Source organism: Nanorana parkeri, unplaced genomic scaffold (assembly GCF_000935625.1).
Source record: "Nanorana parkeri isolate BGI_ZX_2015 unplaced genomic scaffold, ASM93562v1 scaffold120, whole genome shotgun sequence".
In the NCBI taxonomy this organism is placed as follows: domain Eukaryota; kingdom Metazoa; phylum Chordata; class Amphibia; order Anura; family Dicroglossidae; genus Nanorana; species Nanorana parkeri.
The window spans coordinates 2,028,816-2,049,146 of NW_017306388.1; the positions used below are offsets into that span (position 1 = coordinate 2,028,816).

At 40.9% G+C, this 20,331-nt stretch overlaps 1 protein-coding gene across 1 annotated transcript; it reads right to left on the reverse strand.

Moving 5' to 3' along the window:
* Positions 1-8,184: 8,184 nt before the first annotated feature.
* Positions 8,185-20,220, reverse strand: RAD51AP1 (RAD51 associated protein 1). The gene is made up of 10 exons (XM_018553441.1): positions 20,204-20,220; positions 18,910-18,959; positions 17,199-17,328; positions 15,850-15,959; positions 14,808-14,888; positions 13,906-14,061; positions 13,041-13,184; positions 11,877-12,014; positions 10,990-11,133; positions 8,185-8,312 (listed from the first exon to the last, which is right to left on the reverse strand). The coding sequence occupies exons 1-10, from the start codon at positions 20,218-20,220 to the stop codon at positions 8,185-8,187; spliced, it is 1,098 nt and encodes a 365-aa protein (XP_018408943.1).
* Positions 20,221-20,331: the final 111 nt, after the last annotated feature.

The following is a 20,331-nucleotide window of genomic DNA, read 5'->3' on the forward strand; positions in this document are numbered from 1 at the left end:
GATATCTATATATATATATATATCTATATATAAAGCATAACATGCACACGGGTGTCTGCCCATCACTTCCTAACCCTATTGTACTGAAATTGTATTGTAACTGTACTGTCTCCTCCATTTTTTAAAGCGCTGCACAAATTGTTGGCGCTATATAAATCCTGTATATTAATAAAAATAATAATCACTTCCAACAACTTCCTGGATTTCCAATGTGCTTTGCATCTCTTTCCCTGCTGCTTGATGGGATCCAATCTAGATGTCTCACAACTACATATCCCATCATGCATTGCTTCAAGCAAGCAATGATAATGTTACATTGTTCACGCATTGACTTATAGTACCGAAGGCAGGCTCTGTGAGAGTTATGACACAAGGAAGTGCATATTCACAGGACAGAGTGAAATTGTGTCAGTGCAATGAGGAAGTACATCCTATGGGAACCTTCAATAAGTTTGCAAACTACTGGATGGATATGGTTATTAGGAATAGGATAGAACTTATGGAAATCCAATATAGAAATAGATATTTTTAGTTTTTTACTATACAGTAAATACTTTTTAACTGCAAGAACTAATTCAGTCACTTTCATGGTTCCCATCACTTCCTGTCCTTTTGGCACCCCAGCATTCACCTCAAACTAGGTGTTTTCCAATGCTCACAGTTATATCCCGTTTAGTTTGCAGGTGGCATTTCCCCAGGCTTCTTTATAAGGTGCGGTTTTAAAAGTTGAAATTGTCTTACCTTAGTATAATTTGTGGTAGCAATAGATGGATCAGTTGAAGACAACGGCATGGATCTGACTATGGAAGGGAACAAATTCCTACTTGTAGAAAGAGTTTTGGAATTCACTGCCCCTGAAAACAGGAGAATTAAAAGGAATCATATTTTAGTTACGTCTTGTTCATAGATGACTGTTAAGGTGGCCATACACTGTACAACCATCGCAAGACCTTAATCTTGCGATGGTTCTAAAGTGATTAAAAAAACGTACAATCTGCCCATCTTGGACAGGCAGATCGCACTCTCGATCCTCGCAAGCCCGCCCCCCTGAGGGGCGGGCTTCCGATGACCGCAATGCTGAACGGGCAGTGTGCGCGTGTGCACACCGGCCCGCTCGGCATTTGTCTCCCGAGCACCGTTCTAACCAGCCGAAAATCGTACGATTCTCGGCTGGTTTTCTAACATGCTCCTTAGACAAAAGACGTGCGACCGTACAGTAGAAACGGTCGCACGTCTTCGTTCACACTGTTCGATTCTCGTACGAGAATCGAGCAGTGTATGGGCACCTTTATTCTGTAAGGCAATTATGACGTTTTATCATTCACAGGAGAACAAAGAGGAAGTCACCAGCATTCAGCACTTACAGGTATATGCAAAAGCGCTCTCGTATATTGGTAATGTGATAAACCAGTTTTACACCGCACCAGTCTTTGTGTAGTAAAATCAATGACTTTATAACTGTTCATTCCCCTGAAGGTATCTGGCATTTTTATGTGAGCAGGCAAATATTGTAACAACAAAAAGTACCCAAGGTGGTTAATGGTATTTAATGTTGTACTTTGATCATATTATTGGCTTGAGATATCAACGGTAAATAGTAATAAAAGCAACTACAAACATAGTAATAAAACTGGGAAGAAACAACTCAGACTTACTGGTTTTAAATGAAATTTGTAATGAGTTGACTGCGTTTTAAATACTCAGGTAGAGCTGGAACATAGGGTAAGTGGCAGAAGAGTGTGGTCCTTGGAATGGAGACAGGGCCGGCGCTTGTTCTGTGTAGGAGAGAAATTTAGGCCCCATTAACATGGGCTGCAGTTCCTACCACCCTCTGAAAAGCGATTCACGGTGGATAGCTTTTTTAAGATTGAAGCAGCGGTTGCCTGGCATTCAGGAGGTGCTATTGTCGCCTCCTGAATGCAGGGGATCTTTTTTAATCTTAATGGGGATTTTCTATTGCAATACCGTGCCACAACCGCGTACCCACACGTTGTGGTCCCATTCATTGCAATTGTCAGCACTGGCTGTCAAATGTGACATGCTGTAGCAAAGCACGTGGCTGCGGTAATATTTACAGCACTGTGGGGATGCAGTGCTACCATCGCAGCGGGTGGTAAAACCGCAGATCAGCCATGTGGTTTTACGGTCACCTTGTTCCCATGTGAACGAGGCATTCGTGTGTGTGGTGCCCCCTGATAGCGGAAAGTAAGGGAGCAGAGTGTGAAGTTAGGCCCTGTACATCACTTAGGCATCAGTTTTCAGGATTTTTTTTAAGGCGTTTTTTTAAACGTTTTTAAAACGTTTCTGATGGTTTTACATGCATCAACATGCATTTTTGTATACATTTTAATGTAATTTTCAGGCATGTTTACAAAGAGGAGGAGAGCTGCTGCTTTTGCAGACAACGGGCTAATAACACAAATGTTTTTATTCATTTTGCAATTAGTAGAAAAAAGTTAAAAAGTAGAAAACCGTTTGAAGAAATCCAGGCAAAACTTATTAACCGTCTTTGTCTAGGTGCTAAAAAAAAAGTTATACTCATCCAAACAGCTGAGCACACTCCCTGCTTCTCTGAAGCCTCTCCTACTACGCTGCACTGGAATGTTCCTAAGTGTCCTCACGTCCATACACTGTGTATAGAACATGATGAATTAGGGGACCTTAGCTGTAGGGGAGGGGGGGTGAGGTTGGAAGGAGCAGTCTAAGAACAAGCTGGCTCTACAGTTTGGGTGAGTATAATGTTCTTTTTATTTAGTACATAGACAAAACCGAGCAGCTAATCCAGGCAGTGCGGGGGTAGTAGTTTTGCACGGAGGAGTTGTTTAAAAAAATGTGTATCTATATATCTCCTATTCTTTACCCTATCAATAACCCCACCCAGTGAATAACTAAACAGCTGCAGTGTATATCAGTGCCCCAATGTTATTAACAAAACAATTAACACAACGCAGTGTTAATTATTGTTTTGTTATTTAAAAAGTCTGTGTCGTGTGTTTACAGGTGTTCCCATTGAAGTCAATGGGGCCTAAAATGTTTCCCTCTGTAGCCTTTGCTCTTCTGTAGTAAAAAGCCTGTTGTTCAGAGCTCAAGCTGAAATTTACACACATGAATACGTCATAGAAGTTAGGCTATGTGCTCAGGTTCAATCAGACAACGCTTCAAGGCAGGCAGCTTCTACTGTGCTGACTTCAGCTGATCCTTGGTGCTATGGGAATACTTGTAAATGTTTATTTGTTAAAAAAAGATAACAGAATCCTATAGGAAAATGTATGGGTGCCTGCAAAGCTAAATTAGGGCATAAATATACATTTTTTAAAATGTATATCTAAAGTCTTTTTTTTTGTAAAGCTGAACTCCGGACACAAAAACTGTAAGTGTAAATATATTTCTCAATAGCCATACAGGATATAAATCTACTTGCAACAATGCTTTTGCAAACCCAAATATTGTAAAAGTAGCAGTGTCACCACTGTGCTGCACAGAGAGTAGGTATGGGAGAGCCCCACAGGTTCCACCCTCTACAGGCTGCCTGCAGAAAACTAAAAAAGGGAGCCGATACAAGACCAGTTATCTTGCACAAGTAAATAGAGCAATGATGACTGGTCTCTATTACAGGAAGTTCCAGAATGCACATGCCTTTATGTATTTAGAGAGAAAATGACTGCTCCTGAGTTCAGCTTTAAGTTTTGTATAGAGTAGGTCAACTCTTTCAAGTTTTTCTTTTTGCTGTCCGAGTCCAATTGGAGAGTTTTTAATTCACTACCTGTCTCAGAGACATCAGGATGTGAGAAATATCTCTGTAAAGTAAAGGAAACCCTTTCTTAGAGACGTGTCACCCATACAAGTGCCCTCATTGAAAGATTTTCCCTCATTGTCACTCCTAGTGAAAGTGGTCACTAGAACAAATAGAGGGTGAATCTCCCCAGTGGAAACACACAATATAAAACCTGACAGACATTCTAACCATTCCACACTCTATCCAAATCAAAACCCAACAAAACAATTTGGGTTTCGATATATTTCAACTCAGACTTACCAAGTATAATAATTTAAGGACCACTATTTAGATTCTTAAGTGAGCGTTATGTGAAAATGTTTATGAATACACCTTTTCTTCATTTGCTAAGCTTTTCAATGCTAAGGGGTAGGGAATCTCCACCCAAAGGTGTACGGCTTGGAGTTGGCTATTAAAGTAAAAATGTTTTTAGACTATTTCAAATGCTGACTAAATCACTTACAACGTATGCTGCTCTTTGATGATTAAAAGTTTTAGCTTCCTGCAGAATCAGCTGGTTTCCTGAGCACTGGTCCTGATAACCTCTTTTAGGGTGACTCCTTTCCCTTGCAGGGTCCTATGGAGCCATCCCTGGGTGTACTAGTAAGCTGTGTGCGTCTCCACAAACACACAGCAAGGCAAGCCACTCTCATCCCCACTGGTCCCCTCTCTCTTCCTTCCTCCTCCTCCTCCTCTCCTTCCTTTTCCAAGCTAGAACATGAAGATCTGCTGGAGACTTTGCTGACCCTTTTGATCTTGTACTGGACAGAAAGGTCAGGGAAGCCGTACTGAGACAGTTGGGGCGGTTTACAAAAACGATGACAAGTGTTTGAGCAAAAATGTAATAAAATACTTTGCTGGGCAATGTATATTTGTTTGATCTGATACAGAAAGAATAAGAAGGAAAAAAACCCAAATACAACTCATAAAAATAATAAAGAATATAGAAGTGAAAGAGGATAAATAAAAAACAAATACTAAATTAATGAAGTGAGCAAAGACTGCTTCTTATGACCAAACAGAAACTCAACACTTACCTGTCAACCACAGACAGAACACGGATATCCACAGAGTGGTGGAAGAGCCCATCTTGTGTGATATCTTAGGTGGGATATCTGGAACGCTACAGGTTTTCAGAGGGTCAGCCCAGCTTGATCAGGAAGTAAAAAAAGGAAGCAACTCACCACAACAGAAAGTGGTTGCTCAGCTTGAACAAAAATAGATTTCGCAGTATACATCCAGCTTGAAGAGATGACTCTTAGACTAAGGATGGAGATCTGGTTCAGAAAAAAAAAAAAAAGAGAGAATTTCCACTTTTACAGCCAAATTGGGATAACACCTACTTTATATTTGTCCTATGTTCCCAATCACATAGCATATGTAATGTTAAGCAGGGGGCTCGGGAGTGGGAAACTACATTTGCAGGTCAAAGGGTTAAAGATCTCAGGGCTTGGGTGGTACATTGCATGCTATTGCACATTAGTTTGCGCCACACTCACGCTTGGTTTGTTACACATTGCCATCTTTTCTAAACAATAGAAGCTGCCTATGGTGTCTTATGTATAAACCATCTCCAATGAAAGATTTAAAAAGATATATATATATATATATATATACACACACACACACACAATAATATATATAAAAACGCCAATAGCGCCAGAGATGACCACTCCACTGAAGAGATATACATACAGAAGTTCTACAGGTCGCTGCCCCACATCAGTCAGGGAGACTGTGATACCTAATGAGAACACAAAAACAGGGGGCGCCTTCCCTAGTGTAGATGCATTTTTATTAGACAAATTGCAAAAGTAGAATAATAATCACAAAAGAGTAGATGACAATGAGACTTCAAAATCAAAAGGTGGATCCTCATTTTAGCAAAAAGCAAGACACAGCATTTGAGAGCTGCACAGATGGTGGTTCCTGTGCGACAGCACAGTATACCTAGGTTGATGCGTTTCCCGGGCCACGCCCCCTTCCTCAGAACCAGGACAAAGTGCTCTCTGCAACCAACGTACGTTTATATGGCAAATAAGATGGGAAATCTCCAGCAGCCCATCACAGCTGCAGTTTAAGGCTACAATCATTTGCTCCAGATATACCACAGCCAAGGAATAAACCGCAATAGTGACCAGATTCCTTCCGATAGCTTTTGACGAGTCAGTTTACTTCTACTTGTTGTTGATTCATTTAAATATCATGTAAGAGGTGTGCGCTGTATTAACAAAGCAGATAGATCTGTTTCTGCTCTATCTACGCCTCCTGCGCAGAGTGGAATAGAAACTTGCGCCGGTTCTGTGCCTAATTAACAAAAGGGTCACAGCAGTCTTCTATATTAAAAAACATGAGTTGATTACCTGATAACTCTGTTTCCAGGAATCTTCCAGGACAGCCATCGAGATATAGGCTCCGCCTACCTACACAAACCTTTTGTTAATTAAGTGCGGAACCCACACCAGCTTCTATTTCACTCCGCGTGTGGGATTGCCACCAGATTGGACCTGTCGTACAGGATGTGAACGTCAGAAAACTCACACGACTCCACACAGGCAGAACCTGCATATAGGTAGGAGAGGAGCTATAAAAAGTGTAGTGAAATAATAGCTGTTGTCCATAGCAACATACTCCCCAAAAAGATTATGAATCACTTTAGAGTTTAGAAATCCCTCCGAGTACAGCTTGCCTGCAGCCTACTTGGATATGGTCACTGCATTACTTGATGGGTCCCAAGCTCCTTAAAATGTACAGCATGGGACACAAAATCCTATGCAAGTTGAAGTAGAACAATTTAGCATACATAATAATAACCAACCTTATTACAGGATTATAAATACATAAAATATTACATTTTATTCAGGTTACTGTATTTACATTTTTACATTTCACTACTGTCATACAAATTGTATAAAATTGATTTGCTCTGAAGGGCATAAAATAGGTGGCACCCAATTAAAATACATCACAGAAAGCACTTGGCATCCTTGGACACATACAACAACCCTAGAACTACAGGGGTGACTTTAATATCTTGCTACCAAGAGATTTAACCACTTGCCAACAATTGTTAGCGATCAATTTTGCATTATCAAACAATGCTCCATTCACGTGCGTTTGATCGCTGCAAGATGCTACTGCAGAGTACTTGTGTAGCCTACTCCAGAAGAAGCAATTTCTTAGCGATAATTTGCTACACTTAGTGAGTGGGATGTTTCTAGCCTATTTAGGTGACTGCCGCAATGCAGTTATATCTTAAAAGATTAAAACCACTAGTGTAGTGCTAGGGTTAGAAAGACTCTACTGAATATACACTGTTTGCCGAATCTGATCTCCTCAGGCAGCCATGTCTGTGCAATTATAATCCTGTTTTCATCTATACAAACGCTAGAGGTATGTTACTGAAGATCACTCCATACTGATTTGTACTGGGTTTTTTTACTAGCTTGCAAGCAACGCCATAAATAGATTTAATTGGACAAAAGACTTTAGAGAAATAAATGGGCAGAAAAAAAAAACATGTATACATAAATATTACAATAGAATACACACACCCCTAAGAAATTGTATTAAGGTGATATTTATACATTCCCATATGTAGGTCTCATTGTTTTGGCAAATCATATAATGATACTGTATTACAGCATAACAGAACGTTCACTTGGTGATTTTAGATAGTGGAGCTAATAGATAGAGATTGTCTCTGCCTCATAGAGGGAGACTGTTTAATGGTTTACAGCCATCACTATATCTTGTACAGGACAGCCATGGGCTATGTGAAGTCTGCGGAATGAGTGTCAAAGCATGTGCTGTCATACCTCTGCAGTGTCTATGGCAGTGCCTCTCCCAACAACCTGACAAAGTCTGTGTTGCTTATTTCAGATCAGGGCTCAGGCCTCACACACCCCTGACCTCTCCTATGAAAGAAAATGCATTGGTCTGTTAGAAAGTAGGAATAGTAACTTTTTCCCATTGAGCCTTTTAATGACACCTAAAAGATTCCAAGTGTTTACATTTAAAACTTGCCCCGTATTAAAACTAATTAGCCTGGAAAAGCAAATGGTAAGAGCTGTTTAACAGTTCTGAGAGTCTCAGAATAGCCATTTAAAAGGACTGCATTTAGCATTTGTGTCTCCTAAGTCTCGGTGTGGTTTCAGTCATAGATAATCCAACAAGGCCAAACAATTGGTGACACTTCAGCTGAGGCAGGACTATAAATACCAGAACATCTCGTCAGCCGAGGCATCTCTGCTTGCCGTACATTTCCAACTGTTCTGCAGAAGGAAGCTGGTAGGCAATTTATATTTTGTAAATAGCCAGTTTATGTTTAGTAGAAAATCCGGGGTCTTTCATTTCCTACTGAGTGGCATTGTTTTCTTCACCCTTCAGATGGTTCACCAAACAAAAATTTAGTGATGGACGGGAGCTGGATGCAACGGCTTGACTCTTGCCAATCTTGACAGGCCGAGACGCAGTCCTTGGTTAGGTGACCGCACAGTTACCCCAGTCAGTGGGCTTCCTACACTTCCCGAAGAAGCTGAAGGAAAAGGGACAATATGTGAAAATTCTGACAGTGCACACAAAACTATGCAAACACAAAACACTAATAGTTTAGACTTTAGAGCAATTTAGAATTGAGTGACAGCCAAGTGCAATGTAAAAGGGCTTATAAATATAATGGATGATACTGATCTAGAGCTGCAACAACGATTCGATTTAGTCGATTAAAATGGACGATTGAAAACACTACCAACGTTTTCGATCGTCGATTATTCGGCTATTACCTTGCCTGTTCGCGGCTCCACACTCAAGCCCCGCAAGCAGCGCACGCCACCGAACGCGCACGCCGCCGCGGCCCAGCTCTCCTCCAATCCCGGCCTTCCTCACATCTAGCCGGGCCGATCACACGACGGGTGCCAGGGATGTGAGCGCGACGGGTGTCAGCCGGGGGACAATCGAACGTAATAATCGGCTAACTAATCGATTATGAAAATAATCGTTAGCTGCAGCCCTATACTGATCAAATACCCTCCAACAAAGTATATGCTAGGCTTCCTTATCCAACAGCAGGGAAATGGTTTAACTAGAGCACAGAGAGAGAAAAAAAAACAAAAAACACACACGCAGAAGGAATGCGTACCCATATAATGCAACTAATCACTTTAATAAATTAATTGCTGGGTAAAACCACTTACAAAAACCCTTGGATGTGAAGCCAACATGTAGCAGTTTTACATTAAAAGGGGTCATGTGTGTGGGGGCAGTGCTGGCAAATGAAGACCTGCCAAAAGGTCCTCCTTTCTACTAGGCCCCTCTATCATGGCTCCTTGCCTAACCATGTGTTAACACTGCTGGGGCCACCTACATATCAGCCTTACATCCAAGAATTTCTAAAAAGCAATTATTATTTTTATTAAAAGAATTTACTTAATGTAAAGATTAAGATACAATCACTGAACATAACATAAGCCGGTGACAGCACTAGAGCCTGTAGAAGACCTATACGAGTCTGTATATAGGATGCCAAAGACACAATTGTCTTTACCCATGCTAAAACTTTTGCTCTCTCATTGAAACATCTTACTCAAGCCTCTGTGACATTAACCTCTCCCTTAGTGCCCACTCATAGTTATGTGTTGCAGTAAAACATCTGTCACCACAATGCATGTTAACACGGCAGAGGTGCCATTCATTTTTATGGCACCTCAACACACCTTGCAAAAGCATCCCAATGCACGTGTGTCAGCACAAGGATGTGAACTTGTCCGAGTGTCATAGTAAGGTGCATTGAAATAAACAGTCCGGTATAGGGCTGCAACAACTAATCGACATAATCGATTATAATCGATTATTGAAAAAGTTGTCAACTATTTCAATAATCGATTAATCGGCTTCTGATCAGTTGGCCCTGTTCACGGCTCCACACACGCTGCGCGCCGCACCTCCTCCCCAACTCACGCTCACCGCTGCCAGACCCGCCCTCATCCACGTTCTACACGCCGCACCTCCTTCCCGCCTCACACTCCTCGATCGGCATAGGGACGCGGGGAGATGTAGTAAGGAGGAGCAGGTGTGGGGTGATGACAGCCGCCGATAGACAGGCCCAATCTCAGAAGCAAGTTGCTGGAAGACTGCTCAGGTAAGCCTGCACACTCCCACACATGGTGCTCTATAATGTATTGCTGGGATTTGTATTCCTCTATAGCTGATGGTACGTTGTGCTGTATATGTTCCATCAGCTATAGAGGAATACAAATCCCAGCAATACATTATACACTGTATGTATAATGTACTATTGCTGGGATTTGTTGTACTCCTTTATAGTTGGTGATATTCTGCACTGCGCTGTATAGAGGACTACAAATCCCAGTAATAATACATTATACAGTGGTGCACTGCCGAATACCACTGGCTATAGAGGACTACAAAACCTAGCAAACGTACATTATACAGCGCAATGCAGAATACCACCAGCTATAATGTACTATTGCTGGGATTTATTGTGCTCCTCTATAGCTGGTGATATTCTGCATTGCGCTGTACAATGTAGTATTGCTGGGTTTTGTAGTCCTCTATAGCCGGTGCCATTCTGCATTCATTGCTGTATAATTTTACACTTTCCATTTCACTATATTGCACACCACACTTTTTTCTTTTCTTTTTTACTTCCACCGCTCCAAGCTTACTCCTGTGATGGAGTGCAATCTCAATACAAACTAGTAGTCCATCACTGGAGCCATTTTTTAACATTTATTTTATTGTTTATCCGATTAACCGATTAATCGAACTTAATAATCGGCTAACTAATCGATTTTGAAAATAATCGTTAGCTGCAGCTCTAGTCCGGTACATTTCTTACTGCCTTGTGTCAGCCCATTCCAATTTATTGGGCTGATTAATGCAATGCGCCTTAATGCATAACTCAATGCATTAACATAAAGCACAATATGAATGGGCCCCAAGTCTAACATGTTCACAACAAGATGGGAAAACCTGACTGGCTACCTCTGGCTTCAATACTTCCCGAGTCATCTAGAAAAAACATGCACATAAAAAATTCAGAACTCCCGATACTTGTCCCAGGAAGTGGCAAGTATAATACCACAAGTAATACTATTGAAGCAAATGGATTAGCATGATAGTCAAGTAATTATTTTAAGGAGTCTCTTACTGTAATTAAAAGGGGCACAAAGAAAGAAAATCTCATTGCTTACCTGGAGGACTCCATGCCGGTCTTTTCATTCCTACAGAGTGGCTGCTGTGTCCAGTTGGTTTTGCGAGGGCTGGGGATGAGGATGATGTATGCTTGGCTGTCATTGGCTTTATTTTAATGGACACAGAAGCAGGAGATGGAATTGCTGCGTATAATGAGATTGAAAGTTTATTATTTTATGTACTACAACGTATGTAAAACAAACAAAAGCCTGTGTCGATGGGCTTTTGTTTGCATCAGAACGGTTTAATTCCCGAGAAGTCTATGGGAATGCAAAAGCTTCGTGGTGCAGCTTCGAAACAGTGAATGATCTCAGAAGCATCCAGTACTGATCCCAAAGGCAAATAGAGTGCACCTAAAGGCAAACTGCATTTGCCCATCGACACAGGCACTCATCGACACAGGCACTCATCGACACAGGCACTCATCGACACAGGCACTCATCGACACAGGCACTCATCGACACAGGCACTCATCGACATTTGCCCATCGACACACGCCCTCATCGACACACGCCCTCATCGACACACGCCCTCATCGACACACGCCCTCATCGACACACGCCCTCATCGACACACGCTATATAATGTTCCTAGCACAAGAATATCTTCACATATTCTAACATATACAGTACTAATGCTGTGAAAGAAGCCAACTGACCTTATAGCAAGTTTATGAACTGTAGGAAGACACTAAAATTCCAGAAAGAAATGCAAATATAGGGAGAACATACACCCTTCCTGTAGATATTTCTAGAATTCAAGTTTATTGGACTACAGATCACAACACAAATTCCCATAGGAGACATGCAGATGTGTGAGGCACCAGGCTGAGCATTGTATATTGATAAAATAAATCAGAGAAATTATCTATATACGGTTTTCTTACAGGCTGCCTTGGACAACGAGGCGTTTTCTTTCTTTGCATTCTTGGTTTTCGGACACTTGCTTTCTGTCGTCTTTTTAGATTTCTTAACTTCAAACTCCTCATCGCAACTAAAACTGCTGTCGTTCTCAGAGTCACCATCTGAAATATGGTAGCAGATAAGTTAAAGTGTATCTAAACCCAAAATAATGTATTGCAGCTTACCAGTCCCTAGATGTAATAGCTGCATTAGTTTCCTTTATTTTTTATCTGGGGATCCTGCCAGTAACACACTTCCTGTTCTAGGGTGACAACGCTCACCCAATGTACCTTATTTATACAGCAGCTTTGTGACCCTAGGACAGGATTACAGAACACCTACCCCTGTTCTCCATAACAGAGAAGTTTTCTGCAGTCCACAGTGATAACTGGGAATAATGTAGCCGATAAGAAGGCAGCACCACAAAGTACATGGGAAGTTATCAGCTCACAAGATTTATGGCAGCACCAAAGTTTTCTTTCTTCAACTTATCGAACAGATAACAAAACACTTCCAGTAGTTTTAACAGAGCAAAAGAGCATATAGCTGAAGTTTATTGTTACAGTTTACACACACACTTCAGCCACAATTTATCAAGTTTTAGAAAATGGGGGTAGCTTATCAAAACACACAAGGCTAAAGCTTTAAATACAGCCATGGTCTTTTGGCCCCTTACATTTTGTATCCATAACTGAAAACACATTATGTACTTCTCAATGTACATTAAGAATTGGAGTCATGTGATGTGACCTGTCTAAACACATCTGGAAAAGGTACTGTAAAATATACTAAAAGGCAAAAATTGCCTTGCTCCAGAGACAGGATTATTATATTTTATCCTCTGAAAGACTGAAATGACCACTCATTTGTGAAAATGTCATGTTTTGCGATGTAGATTCTCAGTGCACAGGGCACTACGAACATGCATGCCAATGTATCTATTCCTGGATTGCACTGAAATAGTGAAAAGCTGTTACATTGGCAGTGCAGTATTGTCAGATTACACAACAAATTCTCCAGTCACCACATACCAGTACAAAATGCAACACAGTCACATACTGTATATGCTACACAAAGGAGTGAGCTTTTGTATTCACATCAATATTTTGTGATGAAGGGCTCTGAGGCATATCACATAATCTGCTTACCTTTTCTCCGGGCCTTTGGGTTGCTTTTTCCTTTCTTCTCATTCTTGGCTTTTGGAACTTTGCTTGTTGCTGCTTTTTTGGATTTCTTCACTTCAAATTCTTCATCGTCACCACTGTAACTCTCATCGCTATCAGAGTCCCCATCTGAAATAAAGAGGTGACAGGTAAGCTTTACCAAGAGATAGCAATTTTATTCCACAGGAGTTAATATATATATATATATATATATTTATTATCAGTTGCCCTGCACATTATAAAATATGAAAAACAGCTCTCACTGTAATACTCACCCTATATCTTGCACTGTCCACCAAAGACTTACTGATGTGGAGCCTAGTGTTGCTCCTCTTGTGGGTAAAATGACGCCCAGTGTTATTCAACCCATTTTATGTAACCTCAAGGCGTCAAGGATACACCCCTTTGAGGCGCGTCACTAAGTTGCCCTGGACTCACAAGAAAATGCCACAGAGAACAGTGCAGACATCATTATGTAGTGCCATTATTTGCAGCATTTAAAAGATCCCCACCATTGAAGGAAAAAGGCCAAGTTGGGGGAAACTCCAAAAGAAGCTGCAATTGGGCTTTCATTTTTTTTGCCTGTATCCTCCTTTTAGCAACCTAGCTGTTATACTGATCTGCTGGCCTGTCCGCTTTCCAAGTCAGAACAAGCATTCTGAGCATTAGTTTTTGTCTTCCATTGCTGCATACTTTTTTCAGATTGGAGACTGACTGATGTTAGGTACCTGAAAGCAACACACACCAAACTCACTAAATGCTGTGTATTTCACATGTGAGTTTGTACATAATATTGTTTGTGTATGGCTGCACTGATATTTGGAAGCAATAAAGTAGACTTGTGACGTACAAACTGCAGTGTCTGGTTTAAATTCATCTGCATCATCTTCACTGCTGCTCTCATCTTTCAGGAGTTTTCTCTGCTCTGTAATAGCCTTAGATGCAGCTTGCCTGCGGCTCCTGCCATTAACTGGTTCTTCGTTGCTCTCTGTGATCTCATCAAGTCCTAGGGAATGCATTAGGAGGGAGAAAATTAATTATTTTAGGAATCACCATTAAACCGAAAATACCCTAGCCACTTCCATGTTTGTAAAACACCAACTTTTTACAATTTTTTGCAGTAGGGAAAGGTTTGAGGAATTCCGTTTCAGCCCCTTCCCCACAAACACAGCAGAAAGCAAGAGAAAATCTCTGCAAAGTGAGGAAAAATGCCATTGTCACCAGAATTGGTTTAGCCATTAACATTTTTTCCCTTCTCTTCTTTGAGAACTCAAAACTTTGTAATTTCCTATCACTTTCTGTACTGGAGACAATGGAGGAAAAAAATAAATCCAGACAGCAACAAAAAGATAGTCGCGTGCCACAACTATTTATTACAAAAATTTGTTTTTTTTAATTTTCCTTCCTTATTACTAAACCTACCCAAAGGAGTGAAATACATTCCCCCTGCTTGCAAATGGTACAGCAACACTTCCAGCCAAAGGAATGTCTTTCTTTGAATGCATATCAGATAGGGAAAGACTGCAGCAAGCAAAGTATGTCACTCTGAATCAAGGTTTCTACTTTTGTTTACAAGCTATGTGTAGAGAAAGAGGGACCTTATGTCTAAAAAAAGAGGGGGCTCGGAAGCATATGGTGCAATCCTTTGAATATAACTTTCCCTAAATGTAATTCTCACAGTGCATTATAATAGTTTTCCGCTTTTTAATATTATATATGTATTTGTCTATAAAAACATAACAAATATATTACCCAGAACATCGCTGTCTACGCTGCAGTTTGAGAAAGACACTTCTGGATCTTTGCTCTCCCCAGGAAAGAAGGCAGGAGACACTGCAAAAAAACACAAAAGACAAACAATGCAAGAAAAATGCAATCGCAAAACTAACTCATCTCTTTTAATACATCCATCTCACAGGCTATAACTGATATGTATTCAACTAGGCAGCTTTTCCTAAGCATGCCTGTCCAGGGGGAAAAAAAGAAAAAGAAATATACATAGAAAGCAGTATGTACCTGCACATACCTTCAGTCCTCTGAAGTGCACCAAGGGACCATGAATCCTACAGCATTCTAATTGTCTTGATCTCAAGACAAAAAATTGTGGGCACCCCTGAACTATACATTCTGCATCAGATCAAAGTGTGCTTAATGAGAATGGGAATCCATCAGTCCAAAAGTTGAAGCTGAACCGGAAAGGAGTCTAACATGATGCTACCAATTACACTAGCACATCCATTAAGGAATGTCTCAAAAAGAAACGGAGCCCTGATTTGATACCCAGTGAGATTTTGTAGGGGATTTTGAAACAAGCAGTTCATGCAAGGAACCCCACAAACATCTTGCAACTGAAGGAATTTTCCATGGAGAAGTGGTCAAAATTGAAGTCTATGTCAGAGACTGGGGGGCAGCGGTACAAAATGTCAGCAAGATGTAATTTTTGCTAAAGGAGGCGATACCAGCTTCTGATGCCAAGGGTGTACTTACTTTTTCCACAGTACACCATTATATGTATTAATATTTTTGATGAATAAGTGATTGAAAATGCAAGTATAAGTGATGTTCTTATGCAAGTACATCATCATATTATGTTCAAATTATGTTGGAAAATTCAACAATTTATATGGGGTGTACCTAATTTTTAACATGACATGAGTGCGTATATAATATATATTTTTACTTTTACTAACAAATAGCGATATTAGTTGGACTTCTGCTCTACATGTAACTACACTAACTAGATAATACATAAGGCCAGGTCTCGCAGATGACTGTTTATCCATAGGAAGCATACCAGATCTGGAAGTATTTTCATCATTTTCTATGATGACTGATGTTTCCTGCACAGACAAAGCCAAAGCGACTTCCAGATCTCTCTTGTAAATTTTTTCATCCAAAGGTAACCTGAAAAATAAAAGTTTAAGAAAAGCATTATTATTTGTAAATGCAACAATTAATAATGTAAAAATGTAACAACAGTTTTAAACTACTTGGGCTTCCTCCTCCAGAGGGCTTCTAAAATACTGTATTAGTCAAATTATAGAGAAACTTTCAATTCAATAGCTAGGTATGGTGGAACCACTGTCAAGGAGAGGCAAGGAGACTCCAAACTACATAAACCAAAAACAGAGGATGCACCCCTAGTGCATGACATTCAAAACATGGATGTAGTAAATGATCAAATATATGGTTGCACTCACAAACATTCCAAAAATGTGATGCTCATCATACAGAGTCAAATACCAATCTCCATGGTAAGTCATTACAACTAATCCTACAGTATCAATGATGCCTCTGTAAGCTGAAGAGTGGTGGGCAGGCTCTAAGTTTGCTTCCTGGTTGGGCTGTCATTAGGCAATGCGTTTCAGGTGGACTTCACTTTTTCAAGGCTTAAGAAAGGGTAGTTCACCCAAAACACAACATGCTTCTTACTTCTACACAAATGAATACAAACCCTGATGCTAAAGTACTACTAAGGTATAAATAATAGTTGAGCAATCATGTGAAAAGCTAATTCCTGTTTGCTTATTTTATCAGCACATGATTGGGTATTCAGAGTAATGACAGCTACAATTTGTTGAGAGAAGACACTCATCATCTGTAGTAACTGGACCTTACCATCAGAGGCACTTTGTAACACGGTTAGCATCACACCACTCTCAGTAAGAACAGATCTGGGGTGTCAGCCAGATAAAACATCTTTGGCTATGTCTATACATGCATATCCGAGCCACTATCCCTCTCAAAAAAAACAATGTAGTACATGGACAGCAGTGGTCTGTAGGCAAAAGATGGACAGTGTTGCTGTTCTTAACTTTATGCGTGTTAAAGTAAACAATTCAGCTTAGTTCAATACTTTGACCCAGCCTTCTAGGACTATTGGCATGGGTCAGAACTGCCAACAAAACTCCCCCTTTGCTATCTGTGTCAATGCAGCGTAAAGCATCAGATTAGAATGTCTGGAGGTGCCTGCAAGTACAACCTTACAAAAAGTACTTAAACAAATAGAGGGTATGTGTGTATGCGCAGTAGGTGCATAACAAAGGATTTTTTTTTCTTAAATAATCACAATAACGGCTACCTGGCTGCAAGGAGTACCTAAGCGCTATATATATATATAATTTGTATGTGACAATGACTCACCTTTTACCCTGTGAATTCTTTGGTGATGATGTCTCATCTATAGGTTTTTTTGTGGGTTTTTCTTTCTTTTCTTTTTTTGTCTCCACCCGAGATTTTTTACTTGAAGGCACGGAGGATGCAAAATCTTCATCTGTTTCAAGAAAAGCAAAACTGCATTTAGTGTTGGAATTAGTTTTTATTAGTTTTCCAACAGTTTTCAAACAGTCCAAAACAGTACTCAAACATTGTAATACATGACAACGTAAGGCATGGGGTCAAGAGTATAACATTGTTGGGTCAGCACTGGCAACCTAAGGCCAGTGTGCATATTGGCTTTTATCAGCTTACATATCCCAAAATGATAAGGCACAGACATGGTAAAACTGCATTTAAATATACACACATTCGTATCCACACTTAGTACATTCAGGCAGGATTTTTAGCAAAGGTCACCCTTCCTCCTCCCAGTCGCCCCCCCCTTCCCTAGATGTATACCTCAGAGCTTAAAGTGGATTTCAATTTTGGCAACTAAATTAGGATAACTTTCTTTACATTTGTTATTTGTTCCCATTGAATTACTTTTTTTAAAAACTGATGTTTGCCTATTTAAGAGATTATTCCTTCCCTCAGGGCTTGTTCACATTAATTACAGTGTGTTCCAGCATGATTAGCTGCTGGAACGCACTGTATCGCATACTAAACTCCCCCAAGCATTCTGGGGCAGGAGGGAACATGGCGGTGCATTCCAATCAATGGCCCCACAGCCACATGACCCCCTTGCCTGCACCAGAACGCTTGGCACAACAATGCCTGTGTTCTGATCCAGTGCAATCACAAAAAATAGTTCATGCAATATTAAAAGTAGATTAATTAAAGTTCTACTTTAAAGTAGAACTGGAGCCAAAACTTTTTTTTTTTTAGTTTTGGATTGAGTAAGGGAGGGTTTTTTGCCATATGTGTCCGATTGGGGAGATTTCCCTATACTTCACAAGAGGAAAGAGAGGTAAATCCCTGGTGCTCACCAGAATTATTGTCACCATTGGGAGATTTGCCATATGTTCCTGTTCAGTGTCCCCATTAGGGAGATTCACCCTCTCTATTTGTTTCGGTGACCGTTATCACTGAAAGAAAACCCAAAATTTGGGATTGTCTTTCACTTTCAGTGATAATTATCACCAGGACAATAGAGAGGGTAAGCCTACCTAAAGGGAACCCAGGCAGGGCACATAAAAACCTGAGAGGTGTTCTAATCCCCTTTAACTCTATCCAAAACAAAAATAAAGTTTTTGCTTCAGTTGCATTTCAAATAACTTGCCTCACCCCAGAGGGCAGCCCACCTGGTGAACTACTTACCTTCCTCCGAATTGCTGCAATCATCACTGTGCACGTCCACACATATAATCTTATGGGAAGTAGAGCTGCAGCTAACGATTATTTTCAAAATCGATTAGTTAGCCGATTATTAAGTTCGATTAATCGGTTAATCGGATAAACAATAAAATAAAGTTTAAAAAATGGCTCCAGTGATGGACTACTAGTTTGTATTGAGGTTGTAGTCCATCACAGGAGCAAGCTTGGAGCGGTGGAAGTAAAAAAGAAAAAAAAGATATAGTGTGGTGTGCAATATAAAGATTTGGGGTTTAGGTGAATAGTCTGGTGACAGGGTCTCTTTAAGCTTGTTTTTCCCCCAGTTATATCAGAGGAAAAGAAGGCAAAGAAATATCCAACTTACCATCATTTTCTAGATCTAAAAACTGGGAGTAATCAACCGATTTCTTATTCCTAAAAAAGATTTTTAAAAATAGCAATCTAGAGTTAGAGATATTCTAGATTTGATACGACAGAGCTAGTATGATATAATCTATATAAAATACATTTACACAACTACATTAAAGCTTAACTCCAGTCAAAACTTTTATTGTCCCGGAGTGGGGATGGGTCAGAACCCCTGTAAGGTTTCAAGTGCTGTCGATATCACCATGGATATTTCCCTGCTTTGCATCACACCTGTTGGCAGGTATGGTGGGGCTTGTTTAGTTGTAGCAGACATGCAGGGCTCGTAGTTACTCCTTCTTACCAGCTCCGATGCCCAGCACTCCAGTTTACCAGCTCCATTGTCCAGCCTGCCCCTTCAGCCTACCAGCTGCTTTGTCCAGCCTGCCCCTTCTGCCTACCAGCTCCGTTGTCCAGCTTGCTCCTTATGCCTACCAGCTCTGTTGTCCAGCCTGCCCCTTATGCCTACCAGCTCTGTTGTCCAGCCTGCACGCTCTGTTGCCCAGCCTACCGTCACCGTTGTCCAGCCTGCCCCTTATGCCTACCAGCTCTGTTGTCCAGCCTGCAAGCTCTGTTGCCCAGCCTACCGTCACCTTTGTCCAGCCTGCCCCTTATGCCTACCAGCTTTATTGTCTAGCTTGCTATTCCTGCCTGCTCCATTGTCCAAATTGCCCCTTCTGCCTACCAGATTCACGTCCATCCAATTCATGTTCCCTATCAGTTATATTTCTCCTCCCTGTCTAGCTCGCCTTCAAACCTCTTTTTGTGTTGCTCTTATTCAGATCAATACTCATACCATTTATGGGGACAGAGATATCATATTGGCTTCACTGCAGCAAGCAATTCTACAGGGTCAAAACACAGACACTACAAGAGATGCCACTACAAGAGATTGTACTTTCTACAATCTAGTCTCTTATTTTTCCCATCAGGCAGCACGTGATACACACTACTGTTTTTTTTTCTGATCACAGGATGTTCACCGAATTTTCCAGACTTGGGAACCAAGAACTACATACATGGAAAAGTTCACTAATTCCCAGCAATGCCTCTGGCCGGGCTGTACAGTTCACTGCCTAGGTGTATCCACACTCTAGTCTCAGTGAACCGAATCTCCCGGCCACATTTCCAGCTTTACTTCCCTACAGCCGATAAGACGTGATCGTCTTCTTACAGCAACAGCTCTATCCTCTCAGAACGTAATTTTTCCTAAATCAGCTTAGCACCCAGGACTGCCACCCTGCATCACCCACCTGACAGGCCTGTCCATAGTGTTAGGGTGCAGTAGCCCCCCTCCCCAGGCCAACTCCAGTCCGCCAAGTCAGATCAAAACACCCGCGCAATCCGCCATCCGCTGCACATTCACATCTGCACATTCGCA